The sequence below is a fragment of the Pipistrellus hanaki genome (assembly GCF_964339955.1).
Source record: "Pipistrellus hanaki genome assembly, chromosome: 2".
NCBI classification, from domain to species: domain Eukaryota; kingdom Metazoa; phylum Chordata; class Mammalia; order Chiroptera; family Vespertilionidae; genus Pipistrellus; species Pipistrellus hanaki.
The window spans coordinates 184,170,815-184,189,763 of NC_140504.1; the positions used below are offsets into that span (position 1 = coordinate 184,170,815).

Below are 18,949 nucleotides of genomic sequence, written 5' to 3' on the forward strand. Positions count from 1 at the left end.
ATGTACATGCCCTTGACCGGAATCAAACCTGGGACCTTCCAGTCTGCAGACCGACGCTCTACCACTGAGCCAAACCGGCTTCGGTCGTGGGCATTTTAACAGGCTGCTGCTGCTGCTGCCAGTCCACTGTGGACCCGTGGACCCAAGGTGCATCCGCATCACAAAGCCACCTACATAATTCTCACCACCCACCAAGTGCACTTCCTGACAGAGGCTCCTGTACGCAAGACACATCCATTCCACTCCAGCTCTGGCTGAAACCCCTTCTGAACCTACTCAACTTTAGTGCCCGAGCTGCCACTGTAGCCAGAGGGCAGATGACCCGTTTAAACCATGCCCACTCCAGGTCATGGCCCCAAGCCCAGTCTCCTGTCACCTCTCTGGTTCTGCCTCCTGATGGCTGGCCGGCATCTCTCAACCCACGTGGCTCCGCGAGGCTCCACTCTGGGGGCCAGAATCTCCAATCAGAGTTTCTGCCTTCATTGGGGGGGTTCTCATTTGTGGAAATAAAATGGGGACAGGGCACCTCCCAAACCCGGCAGCACACCTTCGGCAGCATTTCCGAACGTCAGTGGGATCGGTGATGGTGACGGAATCACAGCTGCGCCGGAATGCCAAAAGTTACGTTTAATTTACAATGTAATAAAGGTTACAGGTAAAAAGCTACACAGAAAGCGTGAAAAGGCCTATTACACAAATGTACAAATCTCTATACAAAGCTCTTATCGATGTTTCCTACCTTCGTCTCCTATGTCCATTAGCCCGGTCTCATCTTAGAGCTTCGGGTAACAAGAGCTCTCACGGGGGGGAAGCGCCTCCAAACCAGCATCTAAAGTGTCTCCTCAGAGGCACCAGTTATTGAAAGTAAAATCTTTTCCTAATTGGAGCTGTTCTAACTGGTCAAATGCTTTAAAAATTGCCTTCGTAACACACCTGAAAAGGAAAGCCTTGGAGAGTACAGTACTCTGGAATCAAATGAGAAACTTCAGCGAGTAGAGAGTACTCAGGTTTGAAAAGAAAAACAGGTAAATTTCAAACAAAGTAATAAGTTTAAAACTATCAACCTGTGTCTATGGCGTTCACTGGTCACAGACCACGATCAATCAAAATATTCTCATTCCAGCTGAAAGGACAAAAGAGAAAAGCCAAACTACTGGACCTCAAAACCACTGGCCCAGCAACACATTTTTGAGCTCTAGCTTCACTGAAGGATTTTAACCCTTTTTATCGGCCTCAGGTCCAGGGCAGCCCTCTGCTGTGTGGAACCCACAGGGAGAGTAAATATAAATTATGCTGTTGGACCCTAAGGCTGGTGATGCCACGGTCACCTCCCCAGTTCTAAATCCGACTCTTTGGGCCTTGAGTCTCTCCACAGGGTACATGACTTAAAATAAAAATAACCCTGGAAAGAAGGAAGAAAGAAAAAGGAGGTCATGGAGACCTGGGAGGCTCCAGGGCACCAACTTAAAATGATGTATACAACGTTCTCCTACACTGGAAGTGTCCTGAAGAGCAGTCTTGACGGGATATTCCAACCCCACCCCGTTTTGGTATTAGATGTTTAGGACCCCAGGAGACATTCTGAAAGACGATACTGCACACATGGAAAAATTTCTCCCAAGTTCATCAGCTCCCCCATCACCCTTCCACCCAATCCCCGCCCGCCCACCCCTTTCCACGACAAAAATATCAGATCAGTAAGGAGGGCGTCGGCTTCTTGCCCGGCCACGCTTCTTTTGCGTATTTCTTCTTCTTGGGTTCGTTTACCGCTTCAGGGATGTAGACTGTAGGGTTTGGTGTAGGATTCATGTTCACTGCTGATGGCACAACAGGAGTCAAGTCCACATCGGGGGCGAGGTTCGGGTAGGGCATGGGCAAACCGCCAATGAGTGCTGTCCCATGGATGCCATGGGGCTGGGAGCCGGCCTCGTTGTGTGTGGGTGGCAGGCCCCCGTAGAGTCCCCCACTGAAGGCAAAGTTCTGCATCCGCCTGCTCCCCAATTCCTCCAGGCCCAGGGAGCCAGGGCCTTCCATCCGCTTCTTCTGTGGTTTACAGGGAACAGAGCAGACAAGAGGTGAGGCACAGGGTGGTGCTGATTAGCCTTTTCTCTTCTAGCCCTAACATTCTGGGAAGGCGCCTGAACCTCCTTATTTTGTTTATTTCCCAGTCCTGAAATCTCAGTGACTAAAGAGATTTTATAATGGTCCTCTAATGTGATGGGTCCACATAAAGTACTTACCAACCTAAGCCACAATGAGAAAAATGAGGATAGTGTATGTTTTATAAAGTAAACCTCATCCAGTTTAAGTGACTATCCTTAGCTTGTCATATCTCTCTTTCTCTTTTTTGGTGTTAAAATGCCCTTTTAGAAAATAGGTGATAATGGGTGGTGGTAGGTATTTAAATTTGGAGGGGGTGAGGGATCAGAAGTTAGTATTTATCTTCATGTTGGGCACCAATTTTCTAAACAGTAATCTCAGAGCAAAACAAATGTGTAGTGAATGAGAGAAGTTTACTGGTGCCTGGGGCTGGGAGTGGAAGGGAACTGCAGCAGAGGGACATAAAGGACTTTTCTCGGTGATGGAAATCTTCTGTATGTTGATTATAATGGTGATAACCCAGCGGAATACATTTGTCAAAACTCAAACTGTACACTTACCATGTGTGCATTTTACTGTATGTAATTATATCATAATAAATCTGATATAAAAGTAAAAATATCTTCTGGCTTTGTACTTTAATGACAACAGAACATTCCAAAAAGAGAGAAAAGAGCTCAAGGGGAAATGTGACATGAGCACTATGGAGTTGCACAGAAAAATTCCACCCTGTACTTTTTCACAAGAGACTAAAGAAAGTTCATGAAAGATTCCTCTCACTTTCTCTACTCCTTTTGAATTAAACAAAGACTAACCTGGAATTTGACATACACTCTAGTCTAATATGTTCTAAGACTTTAAAAAAATAAAACTCTGTTCATTGCAAGTACATAAAAATATAATAGATTTTTGTGCACTGAAAACAAACAAAATCTCTATAGCATCTCTGACCAGCATTTTCCAATTACTTTTAAAAAAAATATATTTTTATTGATTTTAGAGAGGAAGGGAGAGGAAGAGAGAGAGAGAAAATCATCAATGATGAGAGAATCATTGACCAGCTGCCTCCTGCATCCCCCCTACTCGGGATCAAGCCTGCAATCTGGGCATGTGCCCTCAACTGGAATTGAACCTGGGACCCTTCAGTCTGCAGGCCGACCCTCTATCCACTGAGCCAGACCAGCTAGGGCCCAATTACTTTTTTTTTTTAATTTAATATAATATTTTTACTGATTTTTCACAGAGAGGAAGGGAGAGAGCTAGAAACGTCGATGAGAGAGAAACATCGACCAGCTGCCTCTTGCACACCCCCTACCGGGGATGTGCCTGCAACCAACATACATGCCCCTGACCGGAATCGAACCCGGGACCTTTCAGTCCGCAGACCGACGCTCTACCACTGAGCCAAACCGGTTTCGGCCCAATTACTTTTTTAATACCTCTATTTACAGGGATCCCAGTACTTAAAGGACTATTTATTCCTAGCTGTCAGGTAGTTCCTCCACATGTTTAGCAATCAGAACATCTCTGTAACTTCCATCTCTTAGTTCTCCAACATACCTGGTCTTTATAAACCTCATCAGGTTTGGGCTGGCTTTCCTATCTGTGCCACTCCCAGGCACAGCAAAAGGCAGCAGTGCCATGCAGAAATACAACAATGCCTCTTTCCTGCCTAATAGCTACTCTGAGTGAAAGGGAAAGGCTAAGGAAAGGTGGGCCTCTCTGCAGCCTGCGGGAGGTAAATTTATATTGCACCATAATTTTCACACAGCATCAAGCTGGCTGGTCCCCTGCAGCCCTACTATGGGCTCCAGAATCCTCGAGACATAGATGGAGTAAAAGTATGACCACAGGGTAAAAAAATGGGAGAGGAGCAAAGAATGTGTTTTAAAATTAAGTACACCCGCCAAAACCAGTTTGGCTCAGTGGTAGAGCGTCGGTCTGCGGACTGAAGGGTCCCGAGTTTGATTCCGGTCAAGGGCATGTACCTTGGTTGCAGGCACATCCCCGGTAGGGGGTGTGCAAGAGGCAGCTGGTCGATGTTTCTCTCTCATCGATGTTTCTAGCTCTCTGTCTCTCTCCCTTCCTCTCTGTAAGAAATCAATAAAATATATTAAAAAAAGAAAATTAAGTACACCTAACCTATTTATAAAGGAGTGGATTTTTAAACCAGACTATATGAAATGGCATTTCAAATGTGCTTCCTACCTTCACTGGGACCACTGCAGTCTGTACCATGTTCCGGAAACGTCCAACTGAGGGATCCACGTCCTCTGCAGAAAGACATGAGGGAAGGATTAGTGGGGCATTCCACGGGGAGGGTTAATGGACCAGGGCTCACTACAAACAAAGCAGTCATAACACGTATTAAAACAATAAAATACAGCTAACATGTCAAGTGTTTCTATGTGCGGGCACTGTTTTAAATCCTCACAAGCCTATGAGGTGAGCACAACTAGAATCAACTTTTTTTAAAAACATTTTTTAATATTTTTATTTTTATTTCAGACAGGAAGGGAGAGGGGGAGAGATAGAAACATCAATGATGATAGAGAATAATTGATTGGCTGCATCCTACATACTCTATGCTGGGGATCTGAGACCACAACCTGGACATCTGCCCTTGACTGGAATCGAACCTGGAACCCTTCAGTCCCCAGGCCAATGCTCTATCCACTGAATCAAACCACCTAGGGCTACAGTAAACATTTAATAGCCAAGAAGACACCTCAGGCTAAGAGGAGTAAAGTGATGGGCCTAGTCCCCTATGGAAGAGTGGAGGAGATAGGATTTAGTCCAAGTAGCCAGAACAGGACTGGACCACTGTGCTGTGCTGCCTTCCCCAAGTTCTTTCTCATTCCATACACTTCCCTCTTTGGAGGGAGAAAGCAGAGTACATAGCAGCGATCCCATGATAGTGATAAAATAATGACATGTCAAGAGGTCACACACCACCTATCTTGGTAATGCCCACACATTAGCAAATAGAATTAGGATTCAGATCCAGGGCTTCCAACTTTACTTGGCCTTTTGACCTGAACTGTATAAAATCAAGACTTTTACTGCCAGTATGCTCAGTAGTTAGAGTATCGGTCTGCCTACTGAAGGGTCATGGGTTTGATTCCCCATCCTGGGCACAGATTTGGGTTGCAGGTTCCATCCCAGGCCTGGTCATGGTGCATGCGGGAGGCTATCAATCAATGTGTCTGAATCACATCAATGTTTCTCTCTCTCTCTCTTTCTCCTTCCCTCCCTCCCTCTACTCTCTCTAGAAATCAATGGGAAAAATATCCCCCGTGAGGAGGAGTAATTTTACACACACACACTCACACACACACACACACACTCACACACGGATTTTCACTAGAGGATCTGAAGCCCTCATCCAGGCAGAGTGGAAGAGAGCTCCCTCTTCACAGCTTACAGGTTATTATGCCTTACACATTTCTAGCTTCATTCACTCTACAGGAAGAAAGAGATAAGAGCAGGTACGGGACATGTTTGCATTGAGGCCAGTAGTTTTTTAAGTCACTTGGCCAAGGTCATATAATTACTGAGAGGAGAGGTGGATTTCAAACCCAGGCCCTCTGATTTCAGAGCCCATACGCTTAACCTTTATGCTATATTCTGCCTGAATACAGCACCTTAATAAAACTCTGGCGCAATTATTTTCCAGAAGAAAAACAAAGCAGATCAGACACTGAGTCCTGATAAAGGCTTAATGTTTAGTCCAGTAATTCCTGTTACTGACTGTTCATCTATACAATAATAGCTTGTTTGAAGCTGCAAATTTTTAGGCCCAACCTCTGGAAACTTACTCAAAAGGTTCCAGGCCCAGAAATAAGTTTCCTAGATTGGTCATAAAGCTCGTGACTAAACATTTCCCTCGGGCATTCAATACTTTTAGGAGTAATCCTTTCCACTTCACACACCATCAGAAAGTAAACTTGTCACTAGAATGAATGCCTCAATCTCTTTCAGAGAAATCCTTTTTTTTTTTTTTTTAATATATTTTATTGATTTCTTACAGAGAGGAAGGGAGAGAGATAGAGAGCTAGAAACGTCGATGAGAGAGAAACATCGACCAGCTGCCTCTTGCACACCCCCTACCAGGGATGTGCCCGCAACTAATGTACATGCCCTTGACCAGAATCGAACCTGGGACCTTTCAGTCCACAGACCGACGCTCTACCACTGAGCCAAACCGGTTTGGGCCAAGTTTTCTTTTTAATCCCAATTCCATTTTCACTGTGTAACTGTACCTCACAGCTCTACATCATCTATCTACCAGAGTACTTAAGGTACAACATAGGTCCAATAAATGAATTTTGAACATAGGTCCAATAAATAAATGTTGTTTTTAAAAAATATATATTTTATTGATTTTTTTTTTTTTACAGAGAGGAAGGGAGAGGGATAGAGAGTTAGAAACATCGATGAGAGAGAAACATCGATTAGCTGCCTCTTGCACACCCCCTACTGGGGATGTGCCCACAACCAAGGTACATGCCCTTGACAGGAATCGAACCCAGGACCTTTCAGTCCGCAGGCCGACGCTCTATCCACTGAGCCAAACCGGTTTCGGCCCAATAAATAAATATTGAATGGTGGAACAAATTGGTAGTTAGTGGCCTTCCCATAATACAATGCTCTTATCTTACTGACATTTCATACAAACTATAAATTACTTCCTTCTAGAGAGGCAAGTCTTCAATGCAGTTAGTAATAGTAGCAGCAAAAGGTTCTCCAATGTATGAGTTACTACTCATACACAGAACCCCATAAAGACAATAACACTCTGCTTTGAGGTCAAGACAGAAAACACTTATGCTTAACTTAAACCTCAACTATGACACAGACATTCTGGATCAGCAGAGAATTACAGCCTTGCTCTGTATACTGAATTAAATGGACCCTCTTGTTAGCTATTTCTTCCACAGAGCAAATGGATAATCCCTGAGTTGTTGAGAGTACTCCACCAATGAACTGTAAAAACTATCTCTCCTTAACATAGCACCTATTATCCTAAACCTTGGAAACATTACATCTGACCTATAGGCTGTGTACACTACTCTCTGTGACCACAGCTTTTCATCAGAAGAAACTGGAAAGACACCTCACCTGGGTTGATGATCTCATCATCCTCACTGAAAGTCACCCGTGAATTCTTCCTCTTCCTCTTTGGTCTCTGAATATCCAGATTCCCCTCCTCAATGGTGAGGGTGGAAATCCGCTTGTTGTGGGCAGTGTTGAACTCTGTCAGGTTCTAGGCCAGGGTTCACACAGGAAAAGACAAGTCAGTACACACAACATTTGAAGCAGAATATCTTACTAAATGAAGGGCAGAAAGGCATTAGGGGCTAACCTTGACTTCCCCAGGCAGACAAGATTCTCCTCTGTATTCAGAAAGAACTCATTACTATCCCCAGATTGCTAATATTTATAAATCACCTTTGACAGAATGTGCCCCCTTTGACTAGTGGGGCAGTGATATGCAAAAGGAGGTGAGTGCCTTGAGCTGAGAACAGGTCATCTGTACAAACATCTTTGAGTTGAGGTTTTGTTGTTTTTTTATTGACTTCAAAGAGGAAGGGAAAGGGAGAGAGAGAGAGAGAACATGATGAGAGAGAATCATTGATTGGCTGCCTCCAGCATGCTCCACACTAGGGATCAAGCCTGCAACCTAGGCATGTGCCCTGACCAGGAATGGATCTGTGACCTCCTGGATCATAGGTTGATGCTCAACTACTGAGCAACACTGGCCAGATGAGATTTGCTTGTTTTTAAGAAAGGTTATCATGTCTTTATGCCGAGAATTAAAAGAATGTATCTGGAAGGAACTCCAATAATTCTTTTAAAGTAATAAAACAGTGATGAGAAAGGATGATTGGCAGCTTTCTTCCCAGCAACTCTCTTTGAGAACTCACAAGGACATTGTCAGTGCACTTTACACTTGGCATTAATATTTTGTCACTCCCCATTCCTGGGTACGGTCCCATTTCTATTCATAACCATCCATCCATCTCAATGATTAACTTGGCCTCAGCACTGCTGCCTGCCTCTTCCCAATCCTCTGGACTTATTCCAATCTGCAATGCAGTTTAAGATATTCAAAATATCTTGAGAATAAAGACCCAGAGAGGACCTCACATACAAATTTAAAATAAAGGAAAGCAAGGAAGTCTGGAGGAGAAATGGGTAAGAGTGACCACCATCAAGGCCTCTGGCTATGAGGCTACCTTTTTAGAACAAAATAACTTCTACATTTTAAGGTTTCCCTGGTGCTGGCTGGGACACTGCCTTAGTGTAACTAGAATAGGAAGTGCACGTGGGTGGCTAAGGACATGCTTACATATGGTCTACCTAAATAGACCAGTCACACCAGTGCAGTGACTGACATGTAAAGGCTGACAGCCACATCACATATTGGGGCCAGCCTCCAAAAAAGGAAAATTTTAGCACTTAAATAAAATATTGTAAAATTCATAGCCTTCAGGGCAGCCATAAGAACAAAACCAGTATAGCTCTATTCAGAGGATCCCTGGGCTATTTGGACAACATCAAGAAAGCAATGTAAATGAATGAAAGCTTCAGCCCAAGTCAGTGCTGTCCAATCGAACTTTCTGAATCATGACAATGTTCTCTTTTTGTGCCATTCAACATGGAAGTCACTAGCCACATGCGACTGCTGAGTATTTGAAATGTGGTTAATAGCTACCACATTTGATAGTGCAGCTCTAGAAAACTTTTAACTCCCAGCCTTGGCTTCTAACATCCAGTGAAGGTGCATAGACAACCATGAGGGTGTATTGGCAAGAGACCAGTTTCCTTGTTACCCCTGGTCATACATAACCAAATCGCACAATGTAACTCTCCACAGTGTGTCACAGTTGACCACCTCATAACTGACAAAGTGGCAAAGGCCCATCACTGGGCTCAAGAAAACCTCCTGCTAAGTCTTTGGCATTTCAAGCTACACAGACAGCTACATAATGGAAAAACTAGAGTCCCAAAAGACAAAATAATGACAGAGACGTGGAATTACATCAAGTTCGGTTTCCTCCTCTGGAAGCCCCAGTAAGCCCTTGAGTTCATCATCCTCTCCACCCATCTTCTCATCTCCTTTCACAGCCGATGGCAATGTCTGAGGCTTCTCACGTAGAGTGTATGCCCTTGTGGATGCGCCAAATGAGACTGTGGAATCGATGGGAATTTGCTGAGGCTTGTGAGGTTCCAACCGAATGTGACCCAAGAAAGTGCCGTGTGCTGGGAATAACCAAATCAAAAATGTAAGAGAAAAAAACCAACCTGAGTTGTAGGAGAGCAGCTCCTCCCAGCATTATCAGTTCTGCTTTTTAAAATAAAAATGACACTGAGTCCACTTTGCATCCCTTGTCATGGGTCACAATGAAAAGGAAAACTCCTTCACTAGGTCTTGAATCTCTTCAGTGGAATTCTTACTCATCTTCAGACCTGCTGTTAACCCAGATAACAAATACCACTGCTTGCTCTCTGCTGCCAGACAGGCTTGGCTCCATTCTGGGTCCAGCAGGAATGGCTCCAACCCAGCAATAACCATGCCACCCAAGGCAGGAGCCAGGCCTCGCTGTGGTCTGACCTCTCCAGCCCCAAGTCTAAGGAATACAGGCCCTCGTGGCAGTTATGCTTGGGTTTTCCCCAGAACAGGAAAGGAGGTTGGCTGAAACAGGTGCATTATCAATACCAAGGCAAGCCAAAATCTTACTGCTGAGTCTGAATATTTTTCTACATTATAAAATGGACAGAAAAGATGAGATAAATTTGCAAGTAAGTACTTGTGAGACAAGGCTTTCCAAAACCATTATATCTGCAGACTAGGGTTGGGTATGTGTTGGAAAAGTGGGGAAGGAGCCCAGGAAGCAGGATCCTTTAATTTTACACTGTATTTATATAGGGAAGAAGTGAAAAACTTCAAGGCTCCATGTAGGTAGGTCTCAACTGTATTTCTGGGATTATCTTTGGCAAAGTTGAATATCTTTTTTTATTTTTTTAAATATGGAACGCTTCACGAATTTGCATGTCATCCTTGCGCAGGGGCCATGATAATCTCTGTATCGTTCTAATTTTAATACATGTGCTGCCAAAGTGAGCACAAAGTTAAAAATCTTATTAGTTGAATATATTCACGAAATTAAAATTTATATTATTAGTTAGTCAAAACAGAATGTAACTGGGATAAAGAACCTTTTAAAAAAAATTAAATATTGCTCAAACCAAGTATTGTTGTTACTGTCTTGCACCACTACTCTATTATATTAATGGAGCTAACCACAGCTTCTGCCTAAATTGGACCACAATTTATCATGGTCCTGTAAACACTTAGATACCCATAATCCCTAGCTCCTGAGTGTTTTTGTTGAAGTTGTTCTCTATATATATACCTAGTGCCTCCTCCAGGACAGTCCTCCCCAAAACCCTCTTCTCTCTCCAGTCATCAATTATTCAGGAAAATAGGCGGTATCACAGGAATCGAGAAGAGTTGATTTAAAAATCAAATGTAAACTTCTTCCTTGATGAATAATAAAACACAATTTTGAAACTGAAGAACTTAAAGAGAACTTTCACATTGCCCAAAAGAAATGTAAGACAGAATGGGATGTGAGTTACTTACTGCTGTTGAGATCTATTAGAAAAACTCTCTTCAGATGCTTGTGGTAGACCAAGGCAGCATGGACCCGAGAGCAAGACTGATGGTCAATGGTAAAGTCACACAGATCAGGGTTTCTCCCAAATAAGTAATATTTCTTCTCATCAATAATCAGTTTCTAAATAAACATTAAATTAAATGTTACTTAAATAGTCTCAACAGGGTTAAACAAAAATTCTTCTAATCAAATAAGTAGAGGATCTTGAATAGAAAAATTCCTTGCCACAGTGAAAAAAATTTACTTCCTATTATTCTTTAAGATAAAGAGCTCAGAATAACTTACTAATATGTTGAGGGATAGATGACAACATCCCCAAATGTAGTGGTCATATGAAAATGTTTGGTGCTGATATGAAAAGAAGTTTTCTTACTAATTCTATTACGTAAAAGTGACCTGCAAAAAGGGTTGTCTTCTGTCCATTGGAAATTTAAGATTCAACGGACAGTAATTTTAGGTCAAGCAAGAAATAAAAACACAAAGCATGTTTATAAAGTAATGACTGCTTTTCAGAAACATATAACCAAAGGAAGACTATCAAATGATAAGGAAAGAAAGAGGTTATAAATACCTATTTATATTCGAATCATGCTATCATAGCCCCAACGTACTTTTGAAATACTCTGAGCTGAATTTAGCTTTATAAGAAACTTACAACACTGACCTTATTTTTCTTTTAATATGGGTTAGTAAACCCTGACACAGCCTGGTTGTAAACTGAGCTGTCAAAGACAAAGGACTCTAGATAAATTTTTTCTAGCACTTTTACCAGTTTTAAAAGTCTACAATTTGACCATTTTAAAGAATAACCCTTTCAAGGTTTCATTAAGCTCTAGTTCACATTTCACACCACACTCCTTCTAAAATCCCTGAGAGAAGACAGCACAATGCTGAGCAGAGAAGCACAGTCAAGTTAGTATGGTTCCAGGCTAGGAATCAAGAGGTTTATATTTCATTCCTGGCTATGTCACTGAACTCACTGAAGGTTACTATTCTCCCTTATGCTTTAGTGTTCCCCTTACAAGATCAGAAATATACCTCATGCACTGATAACAGGAACAGCCGGTGGGTATTTATGTGCCACACACCATGGTATGTATTTTATGCTGTCATTTCACCCTCACAACCACTCTATGTGGTAGGCACATACTATTATTCCTATTTTTATAAATGACAAAACTAAGGCATAAAGAAATTAACACATTCAAGTTCACACAGCAAGATATTTAAAAACTAAATTAGAAATTCAGAGAGGCAGAAATCTGTTTGACTTCAGAGTCTAAGCTCTTTTAACCATATTATATATTTTTTCCACTCTACCTGCATCAGAAAATGCACTATATGCCAAGGAACTTTTTAATGAATGAACAACTATAGGGCACATCCTTAATTTTTCTTTAAACAATCACTTACCCAGTTTCTTTCAACATTAGCCTTAAGGTTCAAAATTAGTTCAAGCTAGTCTAGGTATGTGGGTCACAGCTGGGAAACGCTGTCCACAGTGACCATCTGCTACTGACAAGGCTTGTTCCAGACCCAGACTATACTGCTAGGCAGCAGCAAGACCGAACAGCCTGACAGCTCAGTAAGACGATCATCCCAGGTCTGCCTAAACTCAAATTTTAAGATTTGGGTTAAATATAAGACACTGCTTTAAAACTGAGAGTTTTTAAGTTTCAACATCTTATTCTTTAAGTAATATCTGTGCAGGTGGAATCTACTGCATTTTTCATTCATATTTATATGCACCCAGATTATGCCCTCACAAACTTAAATTTGCTAACCACAGGGCTCATTGGCTAACCTCAAGGAAACAGTACTACATAAGACCACCAGATCTTGGGTTCTAATATACCACTGACCAAATTTCTATGTTTCTAAGGTACCAGAGACATACCAGAGATCTAGGTGTTTAGAGGGTGAGGGGGAGTGAAAGGCCCTCCAAATTAAATATATACATTCATTATTAAAGACGTCTCAATTACAGAAACATAAAAATGTAGTGGGAAAATAGTATGTCTCAGAATTAAGGAAATCTGTTAACTCCTAGACAATGTACTTTCTCTGTCCAAGTAAATAAAATAATGTCTTGGCCGAAACCGGTTTGGCTCAGTGGTAGAGCGTCGGTCTGCGGACTGAAAGGTCCCGGGTTCGATTCCGGTCAAGGGCAAGTACCTTGGTTGTGGGCACATCCCCGGCAGGAGGTGTGCAAGAGGCAGCTGGTCGATGTTTCTCTCTCATCGACGTTTCTAGCTCTCTATCTCTCTCCCTTCCTCTCTGTAAAATATCAATAAAATATATTTAAAAAAATAAAATAAAAATAAAAAAATAAAATAATGTCTTGGTCTTTCAAAGCCACAATTTCTTGACTAGCTCTGGCTGATACCATTATCCAGTTGTGCCACTGAGTTATAACTCAGAGTGCGTCTTTACACACTGGGCTAAAAAGACTCCCGGCTTTTGTTTTAATATTGCACTTCTTAAACCCAGCTATCACAGCACATCACCAGCCTCTGTCACAAGGCTAGGACACAGATAGCTCGGCTAGTATCAAGTGCTGCCTAAAACTTTAACAAGAAGCACAGAAATCTGTTCCTCTCAGAAACAGCACACTGATGTCTAAAGACTGCAACTTGGCAATTGTATGGCAACTCAGCACCCCTAAGAGCAATGAAAGACAGAGAACATTATCAGTTAATAGAAATCAGTATCAGAGGAATGTCTGACAACTAACAGCACTTTAAAAACATAAAGGAATGTGATATAATCATTAAGGCCTGGCCTCCTGTTTCTTCTTGTTGCAAACTGAAGATTTATTAAATTCTGATAACAAAACAGATTTCTATGTCTTCAAAGCTTCATGCTATTTGGCGACAATATTTTATATCTGTGAAACAGTCTATAAAATAGGTTTTACAGACAATTTAGCAAAATTATTTCATTGAATAATCTTGAAGTGTTTTAACTTTTAAAATAGAACTCTACACTGATGATGTTTTATGTAATTGTACACCTGAAACCTATATAATTTTATTAATCAATGTCACCCCAATAAAATCAATTAAAAACAAGTAAATAAAATCTCTCCATATAAAAGCCTAATATACAAAGTGTCCCCTCAGGAGTTCGACCGACTGGCTGACTATGATGTGTGCTGACCACCAGGGGGTGGCACGGAATGAAGGGAGGCCCTGGCCAGCAGCCAGTAGGAACTCAACTCATGCACAAATTTTGTGCACTGGGTCTCTAGTAAAAAATAAAAAGTCAGAAGAACCCCTGACAAAGGGGCTCTAAACTGATTGGGTATGGGCAAGATGAGTTAATTTAAAAATTCATCACAACTCCTGCTTTAATACTTTGAAAAATACTGGGGTATCTCTACAACATCCTGAAGTGACAGTAATATATTTACAGAACATCATTCAGGAGATGTTCACAGACAGCTTTTCAACCATGGAATGATGTTTTTACTATTCACACCAAACAAAAACAACTGCACTTGTGGGACCCTGAATTTAAATTCTATATGAGCAAGCAAACATAAAATTGGTCTAAGACCTGGAGACTCACAGCTCCATAGTCATAATGTATTTAATCTCCATTTCTTGGTAAATAAATGGTGCCATAAGTTAAAAATAAAATAAAATCTCACACAACTTAATACCTAGTAATCAAAATTTGTTATCTTCAAGTTCTATGTGGTGTTCATTCTAGGGACTTGTAGAAAATCTGGAATTCTACTAAACTTTTCCTTTATAGAACTTATTTCAGATAATTTTTTATGTAGTGCCTTTCCCACCAGATTTCTTTGAGGATCAGAACCACGCCTGTTTTGTCCACTGCTGTAGTCCCTATGCAGAGCACATGACTAGAACATAGTAAGCACTCAATGTTTTGAGTAAATGAATGAATTTCATCACCATTCCGTTCTCTTCCTTGAAGGGCTCAGGCCTGAATATCATAAAAGCAACTTAAAAGCTAAACTTAATCTATGTCACTCCCTTTCTTCTTCAATTACTAAAGGCCCAGTGCATGAAATTCCTGCATGGGAGGGGGTGGTGGGGAAGGCCCTCAACCTGGCCTGCACCCTCTCACAATCTGGGACCGCTGGCTCCTAACTGCTTGCCTGCCTGCCTACCTGCCTGATTGCCCCTAACCACTCACCTACCTGCCTGATCGTCCCTAACCGCCCCTGCCTTGGCCTACGCTGTGGCAGCTTCATCCGGAACATTGTTTGACTGTCTGGTCAAATTAGCATATTACGCTTTTATTATTATAGATTGCATATCTTGCACCTTCCACACAACTCCATGTACTCAGAGAGAGGGAATTTTCTATATTAAAGTGCTTCCAGTTTGATTAGAGCCCATAGGCCTATGATCTATTAAAATCCTTCATTTGGAAGGTGAGAGAAGTAAAAAAACAAACAAACAAACAAAAAAACACACAAAAAAAACCCACCCACACACACACACACACACACACACAAAACAAACCTGAGTGCTATGAGAGATAAGAGGTTTGAATGTGTTATATCACCATGTACTTTTAATAGAAAAAAATCAGGATGAACGAAAGTAGCACCGGAAAACAAAGCACAGCAGAAGGGGTGGAAAAGTGAGTCACTGGCAAAACTCCTTAATGTGATGGGGGAAAACGGAAAGACATGTATTTCTGTACCTCAATTAGTTTGTCTCCTTTGACTACATCCAGATGTAATCCAGGTGGGGGTTTACCTGCCCTGAAAAATAAGAAGGAAAAAGCATTTTCAGAATGAGTTCATAACACCATTTACAATTATTGTCCCATTCAACACGGCAGCTCTCCTACCGGCCTATAATTAGCTCATGTTCAAGCAGAAATGTCATCTACTTCGCTGTTATTACAGCTCCTTTCTAAGTTTGACACTTGCTTCCCCAGTGATTCAACTGCTCTAAAACAGGTTTTAATGGATTTGTATTTGGAGCAGCACCAAAGAAACCTATATGTTAACACTGAACATCTACCTCGGAAAGAAAGCAGCATAGAGAGTGCAAGTACTATAGCTGGAGTAGCCTGATTCTTTGAGTTTGAATCTAAGCTTTGTGACTACTGCAAATAACATATAAAGGTTGAGTACATCGTTGGTGTTTTGTGCTGATCCAAGATTAGCCTCATCACAAAATAAACAGAGCTCTGAACTCTGAGACCAAATCAGAGGTACACAATTAGGGAGTTAGGGCAATCCAATATCATGCCTATGAACCAGGTACCAATAAATACAAGAGATGTTTCTTACTCTTGAACAGGTCTTTCTACCTACAATGGCTTGTTTAGGGCACTTTTCTCTATATTTCTATAACCACAGCATTCAAGAGGGATACATACCAAAGCACTTAACACAGTAGTTGGTGCATACAGGACTGAAGAAATGGTAGGTGATATGTCTCTTCTAACTATAAGTTTACTATCCTGACCCAACATCTGGAATCACTGAGCAGGGAAGCAAAAGGGACATAAAATTTGTAGACTGAAGCAACTGGGTGCTACAAAATGCGAAGGAACTCAGAAAACGGGCACACATTCACTTGCTTCCTGTGTTTGCTCCTCGAAGCTTGGAAAAAAAAAAAAAAAAAAAAAGAACAACCTTGCTAGAGTCCGTCTGCATATTTGCATGAAAATAATGTACTTGTCTGTCTACTTTGAAGAGCAGCAACACAGTCATCTCACAATCCTGTCCCAACTCCTCTACGGCAGGTTGCTGAAAACAGTGCATTGGAAAAAGCCTTTTTTTTTTGTCTGGGAAACAGGAAAAGCAATGTTACCCCTACTATGTGCCCGGCTAAGGCCTGGGAGCTGGTAATATAAAGGATGCATCAGACTCCTTGCCCTTGTGGACCTCCACATAGCGGGAGGCAGAGAAGAATAACATTAGTAATGTACCTGTGAGTTACTGCTGAAGTAGCTCTAACTCAAGGCAATTTATAATTATTCATCTTGCTCTCTACTCAAAGGCTAAATCATTCCAAGAATATTCCCACGAACTTGAGAAAGGATAAAAGGGGTTCCTTGCAACCACCCCAGCGCCGGTCGCTGAGAATGCAGGGGTTGGCCGGCGCCGTCCCTGCCCTCCGGGGGCTCCCTGTCCGGGGGAGACGAGTGCTGGGCCGGGGGTGCGGCACCACAGGGGACGGGGCTCTGAGGTCGGGCTGGGTCCGGGAAGCCAGCTCGTGCGCGTTCGGGACAGAGAGCAGAGGCAGGCAGTCCGGCGCTCCACAGCGCACCCGATCCAGTCAGGAGTTGAGGCAAGTTCAGGGCCACGGCCCCGAAACGCCCAGGCAACCCGGCTGGCGGCCGGAGGGGCCGCGTAAGCGAGCGCCTCAGAGCCCCCAACTCTGGGTGCCTCAGTGCCTGGGCCTGGGCTCCCAGTTCCTCCACACGCTGCCCGGCCCGACGAACTGTTCTCCCTCCGTCAGCCCCGTCTACACCGTCCGGCCCGCTGGGAGAAACGAGCCGCCCGGCCAGCCCAGGCCGGCCCACATCACTCCAGCCCCGGTCTCCTCACCACTCACCAAGTAGGGCAGTCGAACAGTGGGAGGCTGGAGCCGGAATTCGTGGCTGCCGCCATCTTGCGTCTCCCCCGCCCATTTGGCGGGCCCGAGGCACGCCGGGAAACTGGAAGACTCCGCGGGGAGAAACGGCGTCCCAGTAGCCTGTCCGTGCGCGCGCGCGCACACGAGCACGCGCACGCGCACGCACGTACGCACGCACGCACGGGGGATTCTAGCGGCGGTGGAAACAGATGTAGTTTTGAGGTGTTTGTCAGCGTCTCCGAATACTAGCCTTTTCCCGGGCTGGGAGGTGTCTGAAGAAAAGGTGCTTGTAAGCGGGGTATCGGCCTTCCGTCCGTCCTCCTGCAAACGCTCTGCCGGACTCTCAAACCTGTGACTCCATCCTGGCTACAGGCTTGCACCCCCAATGGAGAGAGGAGTTAGAGCGCAGAGCTTAGAAGTCACAGTAATCATTCATTCTGTTTCTCTCACGACCCTCTTCTGCAATTGCATTCTCTCTTCCTCTTCCTAATCCGAATCTGAACCCTGTGGACTTGTGTACATTATCTGGGAATCTGCTTTAGGGGGTCGTCATGTCTACTTAAGAAAAGTCCGGACGTGCTGGGCCAAGAAGGATCCAATCAGACGCAGACATCCAAATCGTTGTGGCCCCTTCGGAATTGTGGTTATGGTGACTAAATCGTGAAAGGAAGCATTAGGATTCCAGGCCTGCCCTAGACCAACAGCTGGCTGAGAGAGACCATCAGCAGGTCCTCTAGTTGTGATCGCTGTGTTTGTTGGGTGCTTACTTCTCTGGGCAAATATATATTAAATGGATCATCTCATTGAATCCTCACAACACTCTTGAGGAAGGTATGGTCCCTGAACGCTCAAACAGATTGAGTTGCCCAGCTTCACCCTAGAAAGAGGGGCGAGTGGGATTCAAACCTAAATCTGTATGATGCCAAAGGCCATGCTCTGTCACCGCCACTGTCTCACAATTAGATGTGGATCCATTATTATGCAAATGATGCCCAACACTTTTTCACTTTTGTAGAAAGTTTTGGTTATCTGACCTGTTGTTTTTTTTTCTTTTTAAAGGAACTAATTGAATAATGTGCAGTATTTCTTTTCTTGATTTCCTTGCTACTGGTCCTCTAGATTTTAAATTGAACATCAGCCTGTTCAAAAGATTTTGTCCTTAATGACATCTCCAGGAATCAAGTTTTAATTGCAACATAATATTAATTTGGATTTTGAAATTATCAACTCTTAGGCAGGTAGATAATCACTTTCCTCTGGCTTTCAAAAGCACAATAAATTTATCCAACAAGGATGTTAATTGATCAGATGACTTATCTGCTGACCTGTGTATAGCCTCCTTTCCTGTCTTGATTCCAAAGACTAGGCTGATGAGGGAAATACAAATTATAAACTTGGTTTCAAGAAAAGAGGCTAACTCCTTTTAAAAAAAAACACAAAACTTTTTTTGTTGTTGTTGATTTCAGAGAAGAGAGAGGGAGAGAAATAGAAACATCAATGATGAGAATCATTGATTGGCTGCCGCCTGCATGCCCCACACTGGGAATTGAGCCCACAACTGGGATATACCCTGACTAGACATAGAACCGTGAC

General features: G+C 42.9%; 1 protein-coding gene across 3 annotated transcripts; it reads right to left on the reverse strand.

The window, feature by feature from the left end:
* Positions 1–612: 612 nt before the first annotated feature.
* PPP1R8 (protein phosphatase 1 regulatory subunit 8) lies at positions 613–17,464 on the reverse strand. Of its 3 annotated transcripts, XM_084872284.1 has the most exons (7): positions 17,336–17,464; positions 15,465–15,525; positions 10,751–10,904; positions 9,146–9,366; positions 7,222–7,366; positions 4,309–4,373; positions 613–2,043 (listed from the first exon to the last, which is right to left on the reverse strand). In XM_084872284.1, the coding sequence occupies exons 1-7, from the start codon at positions 17,389–17,391 to the stop codon at positions 1,690–1,692; spliced, it is 1,056 nt and encodes a 351-aa protein (XP_084728410.1). In that variant the 5' UTR covers positions 17,392–17,464; the 3' UTR covers positions 613–1,689. The 3 variants fall into 3 exon arrangements, with proteins under 3 accessions (XP_084728410.1, XP_084728411.1, XP_084728412.1); XM_084872285.1 differs by lacking the exons at positions 15,465–15,525; positions 17,336–17,464 and adding an exon at positions 10,521–10,648 and having other exon boundaries at positions 10,751–10,866; XM_084872286.1 differs by lacking the exons at positions 9,146–9,366; positions 15,465–15,525; positions 17,336–17,464 and having other exon boundaries at positions 10,751–10,885.
* Between the last annotated feature and the right edge of the window lie 1,485 nt (positions 17,465–18,949).

Excerpts from the sequence above, each read along its gene's own strand:
- PPP1R8 (XM_084872284.1), bottom strand. The coding sequence starts at position 17,391 with ATGGCGGCAGCCACGAATTCCGGCTCCAGCCTCCCACTGTTCGACTGC. Across the intron at positions 10,905-15,464 it reads AAGGAGACAAACTAATTGAG|AAACTGATTATTGATGAGAA; the intron begins GTACAGAAATAC and ends ATGTTTATTTAG. Across the intron at positions 4,374-7,221 it reads TGATGAGATCATCAACCCAG|AGGACGTGGATCCCTCAGTT; the intron begins GTGAGGTGTCTT and ends GTCTTTCTGCAG.